Genomic DNA, 18,110 nt, shown 5'->3' on the forward strand with positions numbered 1-18,110 from the left:
CACAGGAAACACGCAAACCCCTCATCCCATTGCACGGTCTCCTCCACGCCGTCGGCCCGACCAGGGTACTGATAATACTGTGATCTTAGTAAACTACATGTCTGATTAGTTACATGATGAGCTTTCTGTTTCTATCGTTTGTTGGTATAGATTTGAATTTGCCATTGTGTATGGCTAGACTGGATGATGCTTAGAGCATTTAATGGGACTATAATTAAATCAAAGCAATTGATTGCCAGATATTGGATTGTCCTTTGACCAAAAAAGCAATCTTGATGGTTGTCTTTTCTCTTGTGTGCTCAGCGCGGCCTGTGAGTCCTTTTGGAAACGTTAGCTCCTCGGTTGGAGAGGAGGGGACCCTGATCAGTTGGGAGTACTGGGGCCCGGAGAAAAACGTTTATGTAGAATACATAGTGAACAGTAAGCAAAGCAACACACCTTTATTCCTGTCAGTTTCACACATAGGTGGCAAGAGACTCCTACTTCATTATTGGCTTGTGCAGGTGAATAGAAATATTGGCAGTCACGTTCATGCTGGCTTCTGCCAACGTGGACCCAGATGTGATAAACAAGGCTGTCTATGATTGGATCTCTAATTACCCACTCCCGTTATTGACTAGAGTTGCGTGCATCTCCCGTGACAATCTCGTTGGAACTTACGTAGACAAACATCATAAAAAGGAGCACAAACACTCTTGTTATGCCAATTGATTTCGACTGAAGCATTCTCCATTGTTTTTATCCACCTGCAGTGAGGATGAAAAACACTGTGATGTTGTAGTATGGCTCTCTCACACCTACTGTTTAATGGATTCAATTAGGAAATATCATAATCATAGATTCCCAGTAATTTAGAAAAATGTCATTATCAAAAAAAAGAGATGGTCTTGTAATCATCGGTCAAACACATTTTATATTTAGCTCATACCTAATTAATTTTGGCCCTCAGAGGTTGATACACTGAAGCTTAAGAAAACACATGCAAATAGACTCAACAAAAGCACATGAAGAAAAGATCTTCACCAATGTTACAACACTCGCGCAGCAACAGATTGACTTTGCAATCCATGAGCCATGCAGCTAGCTACCATGGCTAAAAATGCTGTAAAGTGAAAAAAAAAATAGAAATAAATACAGAGAGGACAACTAAATACAGGAAGCACAATCATATTCTAAAACACTGCAAGTTGCACAGAACAAGGGAAATTTCCTACAAAACAATATATGTATTTGGTTGTTTTTTGTGTTTTTGCAGCATGCTGCACGTGTTGTTGGTGAAATATGCCCTCTTAAAGTTTTTAAGTATTTTTCAATCAGGAGACTGTTTTTCCATGATTTTGTGTGTAAGTGCCTTGCAGCATTTTTTGAAACTGGTCCAGTATTGAGTGAGAGGGCTGCAGCCAGCCATGGCAAAACAGGCTGCAATGTAACCACTCTTTGCAATTACGTAGCATCAATGCACATCCATTAAAAGTGCTTGTTTTTGCCACCAACAGGCTACAGATTTTATTCAAAGTTTCCATGACATTATGGAAAGGATCCATAAAGCACAAACCTTTTTATTAAAGAGTAAGATCATTTTTATTTAACAAGTAACAGTCCAGAATTTGCTATTGCCAAACACACCAGACTTCTTTTAAATGAACAGTAATTTTAGTTTGCATAGAGCCAGCATATTTTCACATCTAACTAGATGAATTGAGGTTTATTTCAACCAAATGAGAGTTGGTGGTTTTTGGAACATTAAAAGGATGCCAAGATGTTTTTTGTGAGTTGTTAGTATTTTGTTCCTGTCAACCACAAATTAAGGGTGTTTTGTGCTGTCAAAAATAACGTTTATTAAATTGAGTCTGGTGGGTTTGGCAAAAGCGGTTTCCTGGCTGTTTTTGGTTAAAGATAAAGGTTTATCTCTGCAGGGATCCCTTTCATAACTTTTTCAGACACTTAGATAATAATCTGAGCCAATCAGTACCAAAAACAAGCACTTTTTGTGGACACAAGTTCACAGTGTGAACATGCCCTGAGCGGTTACATTGCAGCCTGTTTTGCAGCTGTCAGCTGCAGCTCTCTCTCGACCAGAATGACCAGTATCAAAAATTGTTCTTCCCATTAGTCATTTTGACACATTTTCATAGCAAAATTATGGTCCAGGTTGAAAAATACCAAAGTTACCCTTTAAGTTTCAGTGTGTTCAACTTTTGGGGCAATAAATCATTTGTAGACTTAACTATTTTTAGAACTGCATCATCTGATGAATACAGACAATTTAAATCTAATCTAGACAGATTTTTTTTTCAAGTAATTACATCCCATAATGTCATTTTCTCCATGGCCCATTTGAAGTTGTGTTTTGCTCCCTCAAACGTACCTCTCTTGATGAACGTCCCTCCTGCAGGTGAAGGTGAAGAGGAGTGGCAGAAAGAGCTTGTGAACGGCTCTCAGAACGTTATGCTGAAGGGCTTAAAGGGGGGCCTCTCCTATAGGGTGCGTTTGGTGGCCAAAGGCCACCACGACCAGCCGCTCCATCGCTCTGAGGAGCTATTGGTGTCGGTCCCAGGTGAGGCAGCTCTTGGGTGATCGCCTCCACCGTGGTCTGGCCTTGCACTGTGTCGTGTGTAGGATGTGTAGTAGCTTGTGTCGTTGTGTAATTAAAATCCAGTCAAGCATGGGTTTAACGGATGTGTCGTGGTCAGGCATGTACTCTAGTGATGCATGATTGTGTGGTTGAATTTCAGTGTAATTAAAGCTCTGTAGATTTGGTAATTCTCAAATAGAAGTTTGATTAGTTAGCGGTTTAATCTCCAATCTAATATCACCAACAATAAACCTGCGTGTTCAGTTCATGTGTAATCTGTGTGTATGTGACTGTCTGTGTGTGCACTTGTGAGAGACATATTGATTGACGACATTTTGTACTAATGCGGTTTCAATAATGTGTCCAAATCACCATTAGAGCCTAATCTAGGAGGTTTCTAACTCATCTAACACGAAAGCCGTCTTTTTCGGTAACAATAAACAATCATGACCCACTCATGAACTGAAATCTTTAACAAGTTGATATGAAGAGAATGACTTGTTACACAGCATATGATCATGAATAAATGTGTCCCTTCCCACTGGGAAAAGATTGTTCGGTCATAAATGTTGAGTCTTCCTCTCCTCCAGCTGTGACGAGCAGACAGGTGGACATCGCCACTCAGGGATGGTTCATTGGCCTCATGTGTGCCATCGCTTTGCTCATCCTGATCCTCCTCATTATCTGCTTCATCCAGAGGAATAAGGGAGGGAAGTACCCTGGTGAGTGGAACCACTGGCACATAGACCTACACTTTGGTGCTCTGTTTGCCACCAATCAGTTATGTTTAATAGGAGATTAAAAATATTTTATTAGAATATTGGTTTGTTTTTGCAATGAAAACATATTAAGACAAAACAGTTTTTGCTCGTAATATCATGATAACAGATCTCCAAACATCTTGCTGTACAGCCACAAATCTTTGGTCCATGTGATCCATTTGATTGTTTGATTCATTCATAACTTTTAAGGGTAGTAACTTTGTCTGTTGGCCACAACACAACAAAATAGGAAATAACATCAACAAACATTTAAAATAGGCCAAAAATAAAAGAAAATTAAATGTAAGCAATTTAAGCTTGTGGCCTACACACTTAATTGGTAAAAGCAGAAATCTAGGAAAAATTACCAAATTCACAAAAATTGAGGGGTGGTATATTGCTCATGACATTAATTTTCAGATTCAGCGGTTCAAAACAAGATCAAACTTTTCTACTGATGTCAAAGACCATAATACGGTTTGCAACAGACTGTATGATGAGGAGCAAGGAGTCAGCAGTGAATAATGGTATAAAACAGTCAATAAAACAGGCTCAACGATTATAAATCAATACAAACATTAGAGATCCTTGAGCATACAGTCATAAATGTGCATACAAAATATTAGGCTAATTGTTACAGTAGTTTGCAAGATTAGCAGTGAACAGAGTGATACACACACACACACATAACCTAACCTAACCTAACCTAACCTATGATCCCTGCCAGGCTTACACCTGGCAGATAATAACTTGTTATATCATGGGAAGGATCTTGTTAAAACACAAAACTAAGAGAATATTTTTTTTCATGGTGGCAGCAATACTGGACTATAGCTTTTAGTAACATTCAGTTTGAGTGATGATTGCTACTAAGAACATGAGAACAACAACAAAAAAAAACATGTACAATATTACAATACACCCTTATGATTGTCTCTTATTATATGTACTTTTCTAAATTGCCTCCTCCTCTCTCACTAGTCAAAGAAAAGGAGGATGCACACACAGACCCTGAGTTCCAGCCCATGAAAGACGATGACTGTACTTTTGGGGAATACAGGTGAGAGAAAGTGCTCCGGCCTCTGGGGCCCCCAGAGCCCCATTTTACCCTGCCCCGTCCCTGCTTTCTGCCCAGATCTGCTCTCTCTGGCTGGGCTGGAGCTCTGCACTCCCTCCCTCTTCTCAAACCTTACAGCTGACCAATAACTGACCCAGGATCACCAATAACAGAAATTCAAAACAAGAAGAAGAAGTGCCCCTCATTTGAACTTCTACCACCGCGAAGCACAAGATTTTTTTTTCTTGGTTCTGGGACGTCCTGGATGCTACTTGTGTCAGACTCTGTTGCGTGTGTGCTCAATATGACATTGTGGTGTCATTTGAGAAGCAGGATTCTTCAGGTTCAAGGGATTTAGTTGTTTGGGTGTTTTAAAACTATAAGACTGTCAGGAAAAAAAAAAAAAACATATATAAGCTAGAGTCATTTGCTACACATCCTTAACTGACCCAAAGCATCGAATCCCATTCCAACTAATAAGCTACTCATATACATCCTGTGTACAGTATATATAGTATTAACACTTTGCCTAGTGTATTGCTACTTACATACACAACCCTGATAGTACTGAAATGAATGAATTGATCAGTCCTGCAAACTTACAGCAGTTATCCAGCTATGCTTGTTAGCATCCTCATTCTAGGCTGCTTCTCCAATCGCACGCAAAATACAGAATAATGAAGCACTTTACTTCTGTATAGCTAGCATTTTTGAATTGTTTTTTATAAGTCGATTTATAAGATGGTCTTGCTTTTATATTTTATATTCCTTTTTGTATTAAGTATACATAAATCTGTTCTATGGATTTTATGCTGTGATAAATACATATCGAGATATATATACGTATATGATATGTGACATGCATGGTGTGAAGATCTCATATATGAAAATTTCCTCTAGGCAATGTGTTGAATGGAATTATTGTTCATATATAGATATACAGTATATAGATGCATATGGATCTTCTATGAAATCATCAGCATGTTTGAGGGAAGGAATCATCACTGAGTGTACGCGAGCTGGTTAATGCTGTTTACATCAGGCCAGTAGCCATTCTTCAATAGTAATAATTATTTAAGGATGAGGCTGGTGATAGTCTACATTTTATTGTTGTTAACACATTATTTATATAGACCAAAACCAACAATGTGTAGGTCTGTCTCTCTATACTTTTTGACCTCTCTTTCGGCTCTCTAGTGTGAGCCTATATTCCTACTGAAAACTTGAAGGGATACTTTGCTGATTTTAAACCAGCTTTGTATCATAACAATGTGGGCAGTATGTGAAAGTGGACTAAAACTACCCTCCCTCTTGCCAGCACCCAGATTTCCCTGCTCACCTTCCACCCGACCATCACAGACACAAAGAGCACAGGAGTGGATCAAGAGAGTGACCTGCCCCTCTCTCTTTCTCTTCCTCTCTTTCTCAAACTGTAAAACTAGGCAGTGCTGATCAAATATGAACCGAAATTCAGTTACTTTATTGCCTATTTCTGAGCTGAAACGTCTTCAAAAACATATAATAAGGAAGTTTGTGAACAGGAAGTGGGTGCCATACTGTTTCCTGTACTGAAAAACAGGAGACTGAAAAAAATGAGACCAGACAGATCCAATAAAACTAAGCAGCACTGATCAAATGTGAATCAAGATTCTGTTACTGCGCTGCATATTTCTCGCTTGAAATGTTTTCAGAATCATGTTTCAGCTCACCGTTTAACTGTAATACGAGAACATTTGTTACCATCCAGCCGCCATATTGTTCCTGCCCTTTACTCAGTGTTTGTTTTGGTCTTGTTATAGAATTTGTTGACAATAAGAAAAATGAAGTTTCTCACCAAACTAATCCTTTGAAAGTCATGTAGAGAGACCTATTTACACTGCAGGGGAATCTCACCAATGGACATCAACTCAAAGAACACAGTAGACAATAAATCACAAGGCAAAGTGTACAAGTATGTTAGTGCCTTTGTGAGAGTAACTTTCTATCCATGCTGTTTTATTAAGCTCAGCTGGAACCTCACAGTATGTCAATAAAGGCAGAACTTCACTCACCTGAGCTGTCGTTGTTTGACTTCAGGGGAGCATACTGTAAGTTCAGACTGTATGCGGCAAATGTGCCTGTTAGAGTGTAATCATCCCTAGGAGTGACTGTTGTGTTGTGTGGGATCTCAGCTGGATCTCCTCGTCTGATCGCAGGTGTAGGTCTCAGGAAAGGTAAGGGTGATGGTTTGGGGGGCTCAGCAGATAGTCAAGTCACTGTGGAGAAAAATGCTTGCTGTATAAGCATCCCAGGTTCTTTCACGGCTGTCATCAAGTTTAATATTCAATCATAAAGCCTTCATCATGTGCAGTGCATTGTCTTTTAAATCTATGGCTTTGCTGTGTGCTAGTTTTATCCCTAATTATGCTTTAGCGATTATCATCTATTCTAAATTTAAAAACATCTCAGCATTATGATGGCTTTGTGATCTTATCTCATCAATGTTCAACTAGTGTATGTGGAATGCTGTCGACTATCTTGATATCCAAAGAAAACTTTCTTTGCAGATTTTTCATGCATTTTGCCAATTTGTGATTATTATCATGCTTGCTTCGGGGGATGTTTGGCTGAAACCACGCTTTCCAAGTTTTTATTCACATCATTGCCTTGGATTTTTCTGTTTTTCATCACAACCTATCTCGAGGGGGGAATGCTTTTGTCAAACAATACATTTACCACTTCATATTTGGTTTCAGGGGGAATTTGAACAGGGTGTGATTGCTTGAGCTGTATTCCCCTGTTGCCTGATGGAAACCAACTAATCATTCATTGCTGCTGTTTTTTAGACATGGAGCAAGCTCAATTCAAATTTGTGTCTCGTGCAAGTGGGCAGGAATGCTCACTGTTGCATATTGATGATCTGAGTTTACATTTTTAAAAAGTACAGACTTAAATGAAGTCAACTTTTCAAATTTGGGAAAAAAAATTTTTGCCATGACCCACCAAACATTATGTTGGTTTTGGTAAAAGTAGCCATCGGTGCTCCATCTAAAAAAATCACTAATCTCCTTGTTGCATCTGTCACATCATCTCACCTGTAACACCTGCATGTTATTTTCTCCTTCAGTGACAATGAGGACCATAAACCGTTAAAAGGAAGCCGCACACCGTCTAATGGGACAGTTAAGCGAGAAGACAGTGACGACAGTTTAGTTGACTACGGGGAAGGAGGAGACGGACAGTTCAACGAGGATGGCTCATTTATTGGTCAGTATAGTGGAAAGAGTGCCAGCAGGGAGACTGCTGAGGGCCACGAGAGCTCCGAGGCCCCGTCCCCTGTCAATGCCATGAACTCCTTGAACTCATTCGTGTAGCCAATCAGTCTGAGGAGCTGCACTGACTGTTCAATCCCCTCGTCTCTATTAGAGGGATGTCCCTACACCGCATGGCTTTATGATCACCTCTCCATCCCCGGTGCCACATATGAACCACACACAACTCATCAAAGACATTTTTGTTTTGAAATCTTTAAGGAGAGCCTTGTGGCTTATTGTACCTAACGCAGCGTTTAGGTATGAAGTACCAGACATTTGATCTTAACAATGCATGAACACTCCTGATATGACCTAAATCCATATTTAAATTAACACTTTGATATTAACAAGTGTTGCATTCTGACCAGGAATCTCTTATGGACTATGCAGTGCTCGTCTGAACTATATTTGTTTTTGTTATTATATTATCTGCTATGTTCAAATAGTAATCAGTGTATACAGTCAAATGAGTATTACTCCATGTATTTTTTTTCCAAACACAGACACTTGTACAGGAATCTGTATTTAACAATCCTTCATCTAATTCCATCAGTCTACAAGGCCTCTCGCATCTCCAATATATATATATATATATATATATATATATATATATATATATATATATATATATATATATATATATATATATATATATATATGTATAGATATAGATATAGATATATATATATAAAGTGAACTGAACCATGTGAATATTGGGAGTAGCGCGCTCGTCCATCACCACTCCGATGATCCAACTGCACATATTAAGAAGGAAGCTGAAATGCTGCATGGCCTGTCATATGACCTCATGACTTTTGCCCTGCATGTACCTTCTTCTTATTGAGCTTGATCTGAAGGCCAGTGGGGCGACGCAGGGTGTGTGACAGCTTGCCTCAGTCCCTGCAATGCTCCTTCAGAAGGTAGTGCCTTTTCTTCAAAACAACGATTCAATTCTGAAGTCTCAAGAGACAGAGTTCAGTGACTGGAACAGAGACAGTAGTAGGGCTGAAGAAGTCACATCCAAGGATGGATAAGATAAGCTTGAGAAGAAGACTCTGTGGAGGGAGGAATAATTCATACACTCCTGTCATCTTTTTTTTTTTTTTAAAGACGTCCCAATGCCTTGAGACGCAGGACTGGCTTTGATTCCTCCAAGAAGCTAAGCGCACCTACATTGGATCAGACTAAAACATCTTAAAAACCATGTCTGGTGCATTTTCAAAGTCTGCAGTTATTATGTACAGAAGCTGATTGTATTTCTGCAGTGTATGAATGTATGGATATCTGAGTGTGTAGGTGCGTGTGTGTGCGAATTCAGTACATTATTCAATTCTTATTAGGCAAAATTCGTTCACTTGTACTAACCACACTTGTGGGCCTTTGGATGGGATCAAGATTTCTTTTCTCTTAACTTGCATCAAGTTTTTTTTTTTTTAAAGACGTGTAGAATATTTGTTGAATTTGTAAATACCTTAATTGATTGTACAGGGACAAGCAGCGTATATGGCAGCCTAAGAGGCAATGTTGTGCATGATATGGTTTAACTTGTTGATAGGACTGTATTAAATATAGAGTACCTGTAGAGAATATATATATATATATATATATATATATATATATATATATATATATATATATATATGTTAAAATATATTGGTCTTTTTTTTCTTGCTGTGCACAGTGTACATTGTATTGTAACTAACTGGACAGAAAATTGCATATAAATTTGAATTTTCCGATTTGCTTGTCAGCGAGTTATATGACTTTGGTATTGTACAACATGTAGAATATAGCGACAATATTAATTGATGCACAGAATTATATTATTCTGATTTGTATTGGTTCTACGCAGTTCCAATATACTGCCAAAATGATGCTTTTTTCTGACAGTATTGCAAATGGTTTTTTGTATTTAAGAAACAGATTTGTACTAACAGATTCTTTCTTTGTCTCTATTTAAGTTTCTCCTTTTAGTGAAAAGTATGAAATTCAAGCTACTGGAAATATAATGAATGAATAAATAATTATCTGCTTTAATTTCAGTCTTAAGACTCCTTACTTAAAAAGTCATTGGCCCTTTCTCAAAGAGATGAGCGATGCACTGATTCAATGAGTCGTAAAAGCCCTGTTATTCAGTCTGTGCATGCTTAATGCACCATAAGGTAACCACAAATGATTCATTACATAACAAAATACACCATGTATAAAGTACTCATTCTGAAATATTGGTCCCTTTGACTTTTGTATGATTCTATATTACATTACAGTTAATGATGCATCAAAGCAGCATTTTACTGTCTTAGCTGCTTGAGTTATTTTGAACTACTTTATATACAGTAAGGATTGCTTAGTCCAGTAGCAGTGGTACCCACAGAATTTTTTTATATGGGTGGCCACTGAAACCCAAAACGGTTACTGAATTTCTGTGATGCTGTTAAAGTATATGGGCTTTTTGAAAACTATCTCAATATGAAGAGTTAGGGAGTTAAGATTTTGAGTTTCAGAACAATCCTGTTTTAATTTGTTATGTAGGCAAATCCATATATACATGTGAAGAATTCAAGTGGACATTTTTGAAAATGGCCATAGGAATTGTAGCATCACCAAAATGTAGCCTAATTTTGGAGGATTATTTAGCCCTTTTTTCCCAACAAGCCACATGGTTGGTACCAGTGGATGCCTTAAATCGTCTAGTTTTACAAGATACCAATATATTTGCACTGGCTTAAAAAAAGATTGCTTAAAGACAATAATGTCTGCCTCCACCTCATTTCACCAAAGGGGACCCAGCAATTGTATCAGGGAGGCTATGGTCCCCACTGGACCCCTCTTGGGGGCGCTACTGTCCAGTATTTTCCAACCTCTAAAAGGTCACAGGTTCAATTTGAGAGTTTGTGAGATGATTAATGCAGAAAAACAAATTTCCGATACATATATTTGTTGTCTGTTTACATTTTAATTTATTCTTTAATCATCTCTTTAGTCGGGTTGCTAAAAAACTCATAAAACGTAACAAGGACTATTTTTAACCATGCATTGTATTTTCTATGTTTATTATATATTATTATGTAAAATCTCAATCAGAAAAATACCTAGTAACCTCACCTATCAAATAAATATAGTGGAGCTAAAAACTACAATATATCCCTCTGAACTGTAGTGGAATAAAAATAACTACATAGTGGTATAAAACGGAAACTCTCAAGTGGTGTGCCTCAAAATTGCACTTACATTCAGTACTTGAGTAAATAGCTCTCTAAAGTACTTTTCACTACTGTATGTGTGGGTGTGTTGGCATTGGACCAGTTCCATCTACTGCTGCACCTGACTGGGATATATTAGGAGCTAAATCTGAAGGGAAAGATGCCAAACAACCATCAAATTCCAACCATCCAAAGCGTCATTTGAAGGATTAGAAGTAAGACAAATCCACACACAACCACGTATGTGGCTTACATCCACATAAACATACACTCACTAATACACACTGCACTGCAATACCCCACTGTGCAATGAGAAGAAGCTGCAGGCTGTGTACATATCGATGCCTGCACACCTGCCTCAGTCTCATTTAGTGTAACGCAGCTATAGAAAGGCCCGTATGGAACACAACAGTTGGGCTTCATCTTTTTGGCGCTCACTTGTGGCACTTCTACTTCCATTACAGTCATATTGTCAGGGTAATAGCGAGAGAGCGGCTCGCCATCTGGTGCATTATCACACAGCGATGGTGTCAGGAAGTGGGGAAGTCTGGTTTCGAGTGTCTTGGAAATACTTTCTCTCCCTCTGGCAAGGACTTCTGCCTTCTGTTCACTCAGGTATACAAATTCATTTTCTGGGGTAAAGTTGTTTGAAGATATTTCTCAGGATTGCTTGCAGTTAATAACAGCAGTGACTGAAAGTCTATTGCTGCACCTCATATTAGCAAACTGGAGTTGATGATGTTTTTTCTTTATTTTCCCAAATGAAGCCATAGACTTTTTTTTTTTAATGACGGATGACTGCACCAGTTTTCTGCAGCTGGTTGGATAAAGGTCCATATTATTTCAACCAAAATAAATGATTCCTGCACTCAGATGCACTGATCTCAAAGACCTGGTGACCTTCAGTTACTGGATGATGATTCATTTGTATTAGTTTGACAGATTTTCCCTCTTGACTTTACTGCCATCTAGTGATATGAGACAATTACACCAATTACTGAAAAAAAGCAACAGGCTTTTAAACACTGAATAAGAAATGCAAGGCTGATGATTTAAACTACCAATACATTTTATTTAGTTCTTACTGCCATCAAATTTCAAAAAGACAACAATGAAAATATCTTATGTAGAAGCCACTACTGAGTCACACCATGAAATAATGTATTCAGATCATAATACCATGAATTATCCTAAATTTGAACTGACATCCTATGAATATGTTTGGCCCTTTGTTGACATCCCTACCCCTCTATTACAAAAGCTTCCTATAAGAGGCTTAGCTAATTTTATGGCAACAGAATCATATTGTTTGTCTGTCGATTGGTGATCATTGTGACCAAACAAGCAGCTGCCCCATTACCCTTGTGAACTCCACCCGACCGCCTCTTCCTCCCACTCCTCCCTCCATCCTCTCATTCCTCATCCAATCCTCAGTGGATTCATTCTGTGTCGGCTGTGCGTCTGCCACAGCATCCATTACCCATTCCCACCTCCTCTGCGTCCAGCTCCTTGATTTACTGCTGGGCGGAAAGCCTGGTTGGGATTGATCTATAGCTGGTTTTATGTGCATGTCCAGTCTGCCGTCAATGGGGGAAATGATGATTACACGGTCTTGTAGTGATGTTCTGTTTCCAAACAGCTTTAAAGTGAATCATTTGCATCCCAGATGCTCAACTGAAGGAAATGATCTTATCCAGCTTCCCCTTAACAAATCACAAAGAAAAGATATCAAAAGCCAGTATTAAAAAACAGCCTTATATGGTTTCTGGTATTTGTTAATTGTGTGCTGAGCTTCAGGGCGTGTGTTTCGTAGATGTAAGTGGCAGAGCCTTTGTGTCTTTATGTAGATTTGCCCTTTTTGTGATGCTCTGAGAGCTGGGGAGGATAATTGTTTATGATTACTCGGTGACATTTCCATATGGTTAATGAACAGTTCGCCAACACACACACACACACACACACACACACGCACACACACACAGTTACAGACACACACACGTGCATCTGTCAAAACCAAGCTGTTTGGAGCCTGAATGGTAGGTTTGGTTTGCCTGAAATTGAAAACCCCAATTTTAGGAGGGAAATCACCTCCTTCCAGTGTACGGTATCATTTCTCTACCAGTGTTTCTATCAGCCCAAGGAGGCTGTTTTCCCTGAGGGGGGGCAGTGAGCTGATATGATGGCAGATATCAGTGCACTCCTGTTGGATGGATGCTACATAAAGTGAGAGTGCTTTGTTCTATCGATCTGACACTTTCTATCAAACCCCCTCCCCCCCTTTTTTTTATCACGATAGTTTCAGGATTATAAACCTCTCCACACCCCTGATTCCTATTCCCCATGCACCTCCCCACCATGTCCCATGTGCATTTGGACTGGGTGGGTGGTGGTGAGTGGGGGTTACCTTTGCATGAGCCCCCTGTGGAGATCATTGAGGCTAAATCATATTTACCCTCACCCCTCCCTCCTCCTCCTCCTCCTGCCAAGCAGATAGATGACAGCCACCTATTCTTTCCTCCAGACAGCAGGGTGTTTGCCGTTCCTCTTATCCACCCCAGAGACCGGCCTTGTAACAGTGTTATTCACCACCAGGATCCCTCTCTATTTGCGCTGCCATGTTGTAAGAGGAACAAAAGTGTTTGTCTGTGGCTTGAATGCTACTAGATCTTGGATAACCCGCGCACAAAATAATATCCTTTTAGGCCTTGTGTTAGGCTGCTCTATTTGGATGTCATGAATTTCCTGAGTGTTACTGAATCCCTTTGGCTTGGCTATTTTCTGTGGAGTGACATATTTTTCTAATACACCCCCTTGGGCTGAAGATAACGTCTTTTTTCTTGTGTATTAACAGTAGCTCCCATCTCAAAGGAAACAATATTTTTTTTGATGAAAAGTCTGAATAATACAGCCTTAGGGAACAAAGCAACAACACTTCACTTGATATTGAGCTATAACCTTCATGTAAAGTCAGTTTCTGATCACATTATAAAAAGAACTTCTTTGATATTTCCCCCCAAAATTCATCCAAGGGGGCTAAGTCCTTCAATTAATTCTACCCTGCTCTTTCTTGAAGATTCCTGCATTATTTATGGGCCGCCGCCACAGCAGATTATTATTTGCTGCGTGGTGTTTACATCCAAGATTTAAATCTAATCCCAGGGGATTGAGATGGTCTCATGTTTGGAATGACACATGGGCAAGGCTTTGTAATTAGTAGAGGTGCCCTTTTGATATCTGCCTGATGAAAAACAGGCTGACGGTTAACATGCAGACTGCAGTCTCACTCATTTCTCATCTCCCCCCGCTGGTGTCTCGTCATGCAAATAGATCTATCGACTTTTGTTTTCAGATATATTTCCCTGGAACTTTTACCGCCTTCCCCCAAAAGTACTGAAATAAATTTGATTTGCGGTGCTTAGAGGAAAATGGAAAAATACATATAAAAAGTTTTTAGAAAAACTGTTCTTTTATATAATTAATAAACCTTACTGTTAAGATTTTTATAGGAAGACTTTTTCTTTGAAAGTGGTTCCTAGCTGCACACAGGCCAGGTTAAACAAAACATTGTATTGTCTCCAGCATGCCTTAAATGTAGGCCTTTTTTTGAAAGTTATGGCACAACAACATTACTGAGTACAATGTTGGCAGGCAGGTCTAAAAACAGTCAAGAGGTCATACACACAAGTAGTGGAAAATTTGGCAAAAAGACAAATGCTAGAAGGGGAGTATTGCTGCCTTTATATTTTCCTGGGATGGTGCTATTTCTGAGCTGGGAAGTCGTTCTTCCGACTTTGCTGGGCTATGAAGCTTTAAATCATAATTTAGAAGCAATATGGGCGCTACAAACAAGATGTGTTTTTTATTGCTTAGACTCAAAGTACTTAAACAACACGTTGACAGCACTCTGGTGCTTTGCATTAGCTACAAAGTGATTTATTGCTGCACCAGTACATCCCTTAAATCTACCTACTAAAATATGCTTAGATGACTAAAAATAATAAATAACTTTTCTAACTAATCTACGTCCCTTTATGTGGACAGAAACACAAGGTTACAAACAAGTAGGCTCTCATATTACATATTGACTTCCTTATAATACATCCATGCATATTATACGTGAGCAAAAGTTGACTGTCACCATGTTTCTACATATAACGCCAACTCGGCAACTCCTAGCGAAATTTCCACCGACTTCTAATTTGAGGTTTCTGATTATTTCGACCGCACCTGAAAGCAGCTCCCGCTGCGGGCTGATGACTAAAGGGAAGCAGGTGTGCAGGCAGGAGATTGGTCAGGTGATGTGTTTAAGCAGGAAACACGCAGAAGACAACCGGTGAACAGGTGAGTTAGCAAAACCCGGACATACGTCGAAGAAATGAAGTTAGAAGCAAATGAAATTGATGAAACCATATCAGTTTTTGTGGTATAACAGATGACGCATCAGTGATTTATTGATGTGTGGGCGCAAGTTACACAACTGCAGTTCTGTCCATTTGGTGCAAACAACACAGACTCTGTTATGAAGATGTGTCACCATTTAAAACACCTGCGTTGATATTTTTTGGGGAGACTCAGTTCTGCATCTGGAAGGAGGTTCTTTAGCCTCAATGAACTTCACTGCACTTTTAATGTAGCCTGCAGCTAAGGTCCAGCAGCTCTTATCATTAACTGCCATTAGCAGTTTCAGCAACACAGCTCTGATGAACACTTTGTATGGTCCCTGCCCAAGAACAAAGAGCAGACAAATTCAGTTAGCTGAAAGCCTCTATCAGAGGACACAGATAGGGAGCTTAAGAGGAGACTAACAGAGCTGTAGGACAGTGGATATTGGACTTAAATTCATCAGATGGCCTGAAAGACTTCAGTGGGATGCCAACATCGCGTGCTGGTGTCTATTTCAAGGTGGGCAGCTGTTTACCATCATATTTTGTTTTTTTTTTACTACCCCAAAGGTGGTAAAAATATTGAGTTAGATTTTAGTTGACTTTTTTCAAGTAAAAACCTTGAGTTAAGAGTTGCATAAAGGTGAACTTTATTTTCCACCTTGTCGTTATTCAGCCAAATTATGGATACAGTGTGACAGCATTGGTGCTCTGAAGAACTACAGGCTATTTCAGCTTGTATTTGTTGTTCATGCCTCTGTGTCCTCTGGGTATCCTGTAGGAGGTGTACTCTGGATGCAGTTTATAAACAAATCTTCTTTTTTGTCTGGTATTGCAAACTATGTGTCCACATAAAATGATACTGCCAGCAAAAATGTCAGTATTATTATCAACATTTATATAAATATGATTTAAATTAGTGGTTCCCAACTGGTGGGTTGCAGTCCAAAAGTGGGATGTGGGTCCACTCTAAAGGAACTGCAAGTGACTGGTGACCATGTCAAGTTTTTGGAAAAACTGGCTGTTTTTTTTTTCTCCGAAAGCTACAAATATTTTCCCTTGAGCCTCCCTGAGTGAACAACATTTTTTCATCCCAACTTGTCACATGGTGCCGCTCTGTCAGTGACCTTCTGCGTCTACTTATAATGTTTTGGGTATCCTTCTGAGCTGTTTACGCTCTGGGATGCCCTTACTCTGAAGCCAACAAATGCACATGGTGGGATAACACAGCACGGTCCTTATGTTTACACAACAGTGTGTTGCCGCCTGCACCGACCATCACAATGGTTAGAATTAGGATGGTTAAGTTTAGGCAAAAGAAGCACATTGTAAGGTGTAGAAGAAAAAAAAAATTACATCGACGGACCCTGGTGTTTGGCTGCAGTGTTAGTCATATACCCAGCCTCCTTCATGTTATTATAAATAAATAAATAATAATACATACATATAAACATATATAATACTTTTCCTCCCCAGAGATGGTTTCTGTCATTTTAGGTAGTTCTTATCACCCTGGTGTTTGTAAGGTGTTTTTTCTGATTTCTTTCCTGAAAAAAAAGGCATTGTATGATGAGTGCTTACGCCTGGAACACACTGAAAGCACTGTCGGAACCATTTTTTGTTTCTGCGTGATGCACGCTGTTGTCAGCAGAAATAGACAGTGAAAATTGTGTCTTGGTAATTATATTAACCCTATACCACCTTTTACTATAGTTTCAATGTCTTTATCTGTCACAGACATGAGGAAATACAAAGATGTCTGTTATACTCAACTTTTCCTGTTTCCATTTCAAAATAAAAGCCAACATTTCTGTTGACAGAATCCCATCAGTTGACACAAGGCATTTTATCATGAAATATTTGCAAGACTGTATTGTTTACAATGCAGGAGCATGCTCGGCTTCATAAATGAGTGTAGTATGTGCTTATAATTTTGGAAATTCAGTACTCATAGCAGCATGCAGCCCTGCAGAAGCATCAAGACGCAACAGTTCGGCAAGGTTGCCAACACGCGCTGCTCGCTCATGCAGTGTGTTCCAGGTGTCAAACTTAGCACAGTAGAGAATGACTTTACTGTACACCCCCGTTTAAAATGTAAATATTATATTTATAAAAACAAGAGTATAAAAGTATAAAATAAGTGTTTTTTTATTAGCAATGGATGAGACCAATAACATAAAATACGGGATCAGCCAATATTGGTCTTTTAGGGTCGACACCGATTATTAGCACTTAATGAGACAGATTACCGATATTTCGAACCAATATGCATTTATAATGGAAATTAAAATCTCTCTATGAATATCTAGCATTTGGAATACAACTCTAACACAAGACTTTGTTTAAATGCCTTTTGAAATTTTCAACATCATATACAGCAAGTTCCCAGCAACTTTTAAAAAATGAATAAAAATAGACCCCGGAGGTTTTACAAAGTAAATGTTCCTCCTATGTCGACACATTCTTTGCACGTTTAATTTTATCAGCAATCATTAAATAAAACACTCATACAGATAATCAGCAAAGTGCCAAATATTGGCCCCAATAATCAGCCAGGCCGATAATGTGTTGACCCCTACATAAAATATAAGTGTAAATGCATCAAGCTCACATACTGAGGTAAAGGCTGGTCATTTAATTTATTGTAATGTATGTAGGCTGAATCATATAAAGGCTTTACATGTATAACCTTGTTAAAATGTCCCTCAGGTCATGTGCCTGGGGGGATAGATCTCAGGAGGAACCTGGCCACCTCTGTGGGAGCCTCTGCTCCATGGTCCTGTGGAAGAAGAAGGTCTAGCGCCCCCCTAAGCTGACAGTCATAACCCTTCATCCAATC

General features: G+C 39.1%; 1 protein-coding gene across 9 annotated transcripts in view; it reads left to right on the forward strand.

Moving 5' to 3' along the window:
• LOC121949755 (neuronal cell adhesion molecule-like) overlaps window positions 1-8,224 on the forward strand; it is a 52,758-nt gene extending 44,534 nt beyond the window's left edge. For 4 of the 9 annotated variants that reach the window (XM_042495508.1, XM_042495510.1, XM_042495511.1 and 1 more), the window contains 5 exons: window positions 304-420; window positions 2,396-2,557; window positions 3,166-3,297; window positions 4,318-4,396; window positions 7,500-8,224. In XM_042495508.1, the coding sequence (XP_042351442.1) occupies window positions 304-420; window positions 2,396-2,557; window positions 3,166-3,297; window positions 4,318-4,396; window positions 7,500-7,746 (737 nt within the window). In that variant the 3' untranslated portion in view covers window positions 7,747-8,224. Of the gene's footprint in view, window positions 1-5; window positions 66-303; window positions 421-2,395; window positions 2,558-3,165; window positions 3,298-4,317; window positions 4,397-7,499 lie in introns of all 9 variants that reach the window. The other 5 variants (XM_042495512.1, XM_042495513.1, XM_042495515.1 and 2 more) reach the window with 2 other exon arrangements.
• Window positions 8,225-18,110: the final 9,886 nt, after the last annotated feature.

Source organism: Plectropomus leopardus, chromosome 11 (genome assembly GCF_008729295.1).
Source record: "Plectropomus leopardus isolate mb chromosome 11, YSFRI_Pleo_2.0, whole genome shotgun sequence".
NCBI lineage: Eukaryota > Metazoa > Chordata > Actinopteri > Perciformes > Serranidae > Plectropomus > Plectropomus leopardus.